This window comes from Otolemur garnettii, unplaced genomic scaffold (assembly GCF_000181295.1).
Source record: "Otolemur garnettii isolate 467f Iridium unplaced genomic scaffold, OtoGar3 scaffold00005, whole genome shotgun sequence".
NCBI lineage: Eukaryota > Metazoa > Chordata > Mammalia > Primates > Galagidae > Otolemur > Otolemur garnettii.
Genome location: NW_003852400.1, coordinates 20,172,411 through 20,175,253, shown reverse-complemented (window position 1 = coordinate 20,175,253; position 2,843 = coordinate 20,172,411). Strand labels below are relative to the sequence as shown.

Sequence of the window (2,843 nt, the reverse complement as noted above, 5' to 3'; positions counted from 1 at the left end):
TGGTCCCAGCTACTTGGGAGGCTGAGGCAGGAGACTCGCTTGAGCCCAGGAGTTGGAGGTTGCTGTGAGCTGTGATGCCATGGCACTCTACCCAGAGGGACAGCTTGAGGCTTTGTCTCAAAAAAGAAAAAAAAAATTTGACCATTTTAACCATTTTTAAGTGTATAGTTTAGTAGTGTTAAGTATGCTCACACTGTCATGTAAACAATCTCCAGAACGCTTCACCTTGGAAAACCGAACCTCTTTATCCATTAAACTCCCCATTCCCTCCCATAGCCCGTAGCCACTGCCATCAGAATCCACATTTTAACAAGATACTAAGATGGATCCATAGTACCTTATAGGCCGTGAAACCTTATCTAAATGTAATTTATTCTTTGCAATGCTATGTTTAGGTCTCCAATACACCTTTTACCTGAGATTTCAGCAAAAAATAGATCTAAATACTTCACAAGGAAGTAGAGGCTAATAATCCCTTGCCTGCAGCTTCTTTTAGTATCATCCACCACTCAGAACCACCCTAGCATTGTGGTGGGCGCCTGCAGTCCCAGCTACTCGGGAAGCTGAGGCAAGAGAATGGCTTTAAGCCCAGGAGTTGGAGGTTGCTGTGAGCTGTGTGACGCCATAGCACTCTACCAAGGGCAACAAAGTGAAACTCTGTCTCTACCAAAAAAAAAAAAAAAAGAACCACCCTAGTAAATTTGGATCAGTACATCATGATAACTGAAGTTGGATCTTATTTACTGGCATGTTTGAATTCAATCTGTAAGGCAAGATGCCATTAAGGATAAGGAGAAGTTTTAAACAGACACCATGTATACCATAAAGTATGGGCCTTCCCAAGTTGTTTTATCAGTCCAGTAAGTAGGAACAGTCTGAACACATGTGGATTTCAACCACATGGTCCACTAGCAAAGTGTGGGTATGCCACAGTAGTGGTAAGTCTGCAATTTACAAATACTCAATTGTTTTTGATTGCCATAGATGAAGTAAATTCTTCTTAGAAGTTAAAACAGTAAGCTTCTAATTTCAGCTTTCTTCTAATAGTTAATTTTTACTTTTTTACTTTACAGAAATGTTTTGATTTTGAAGCCTTGGCATTCAGAAACATCCTGACTTCCTGTTTTTGAATGTGAATCACTCAATACTTGTATGAAAATCAGAAGATCCTGGTTGTCTATCTTCATTTGTGTTGTAAAGTTCCTATATTTGCTTCAATTAGTTTACAGATAGTTATGGCAATGGGAGAGATAATGTTATATGACATGAACAGTTTCTGTTCATATGAAGTACGGATCAAAAATAAATTATTTCAGACAATAGGTTGAATAAAATTACAAAGAAAAGTGCATTAAAAAATACCAGCAGTAGAATCACTTGAAGAATTAAAATGATAGGCAACAAATAAAAAAATAAATATTCTCTTTAGAAAATAACTGACTTGCTGCATGCAATCTATATTCTTCTTCTTTGTTTACATGGAAGACTTGTATGCACATCTTCCAGCTTATCCTTGGAAGGTGTTGGAACAGATGAAATAACCTAGTTAAAAAAAAAAAAAAAAAGAACCATTAAAACTTAGTTTTTCTAGAAGACTAAATAAGCCAGCTGGGTGCGGTGCCTTGTGCTTGTAATCCTAGCACTCTGGGAGGCCGAAGTGGGTGGACCTCTTGAGCTCACAAGTTTGAGAACAGCCTGAGCAAAAGCGAGACTAAAAATAGAAAAAACTGAGGATCTCGTGAGCCTGAGTTGCAGGTTGCTGTGAGCTATGACGCCATGACACTCTAGCCAGGGTGACAGCTTGAGACTCTGTCCCCAAAAAAGAGGGAGTAAATAAGCTGTTAGAAGAGGAGGAGATATATCCGATAGTTCAATCCTTGCCATCACTTATTTCTGGGACAAGTTCTCACTGTGTTACCCAGGCTGGGTAACTCCTGGGCTCACGTGAGTAGCTGCGACTACAGGTGCACACTATGCACACTGGCATCACTGTTAAGGCCGATTTGGCCCAAGTTCAAGGCCCAGTATACAACCTAAGCACAGAGCAAAGATTTTTGTTCAAACATTGATGACAGTAAATTTCTAATGCCATTTAAACAAACTGAAGGTAAAAAAGTAAACATAGGCTCTACTTTAACATTCCTTCATAGAACCAAAGTCACTTGTTATTTTATGGATGCTGAGAGATATCTCAGTTTTGCATTCTTGAAACAATAATGTTTGATTTAAAGACATGGATGTTTGTGTGGTGGGTGGAATAAAACATTTAGACAAGTAAGTAGAAAACGGTATAATCCTATTTCCTAAGAGAAAAATGAGAACCAAGCACATCATCAGAACAAGTGGACAGTAAGTCAAACCAGAGTACCATTTGCTTCATTTCAAATAGAAAATTATTAGAAAGAATCATAAATTTTATTGAAATTTCTAATTTTTGTTCTACAATTTTTGTATCTAGAATTTAGAATTCCCACGTTTTTCCTGAAAATGCAATCAGCTCTGGCTGAGTCAGTGTATCAATACCAATGTATCAATATGCCTCAGTTCAGCCCGAACTGAAGTAAGGGTGCCAGCACAAGCTGAAAAACTTAAGAAGGCTTAAGCATAAAAATTGTACCCATGGATTTTAATTAAACAATTCCTCATCTTTAATTGTTCTTTAAAAAATGTACATAGAAAAAACTGGCTCGGCGCCTATAGCTCAACCGGCCAGGGCGCCAGCCACGTCCACCTAAGGTGGCGGGTTCAAATCCTCAGCCCGGACCCGCCAAACAATGACGGCTGCAACCAAAAAATAGCCGGGCGTTGTGGCGGGCGCCTGTGGTCCCAGCTACTTGGGAGGC

General features: G+C 39.3%; 2 protein-coding genes across 2 annotated transcripts in view; one reads left to right on the top strand and one right to left on the bottom strand.

Moving 5' to 3' along the window:
- Positions 1 to 1,305, top strand: part of LOC100960322 (EF-hand calcium-binding domain-containing protein 1) — a 22,184-nt gene extending 20,879 nt beyond the window's left edge. The window contains exon 6 of the mRNA XM_023507507.1: positions 1,074 to 1,305. Within this exon, the coding sequence (XP_023363275.1) occupies positions 1,074 to 1,130 (57 nt within the window). The 3' untranslated portion in view covers positions 1,131 to 1,305. The remainder of the gene's footprint in view (positions 1 to 1,073) is intronic.
- A 61-nt stretch (positions 1,306 to 1,366) lies between these two features.
- Positions 1,367 to 2,843, bottom strand: part of RBM48 (RNA binding motif protein 48) — a 9,606-nt gene continuing 8,129 nt past the window's right edge. Inside the window, exon 5 of the mRNA XM_003782665.3 lies at positions 1,367 to 1,542. Coding sequence (XP_003782713.1) covers positions 1,456 to 1,542 — 87 coding nt within the window. The 3' untranslated portion in view covers positions 1,367 to 1,455. The remainder of the gene's footprint in view (positions 1,543 to 2,843) is intronic.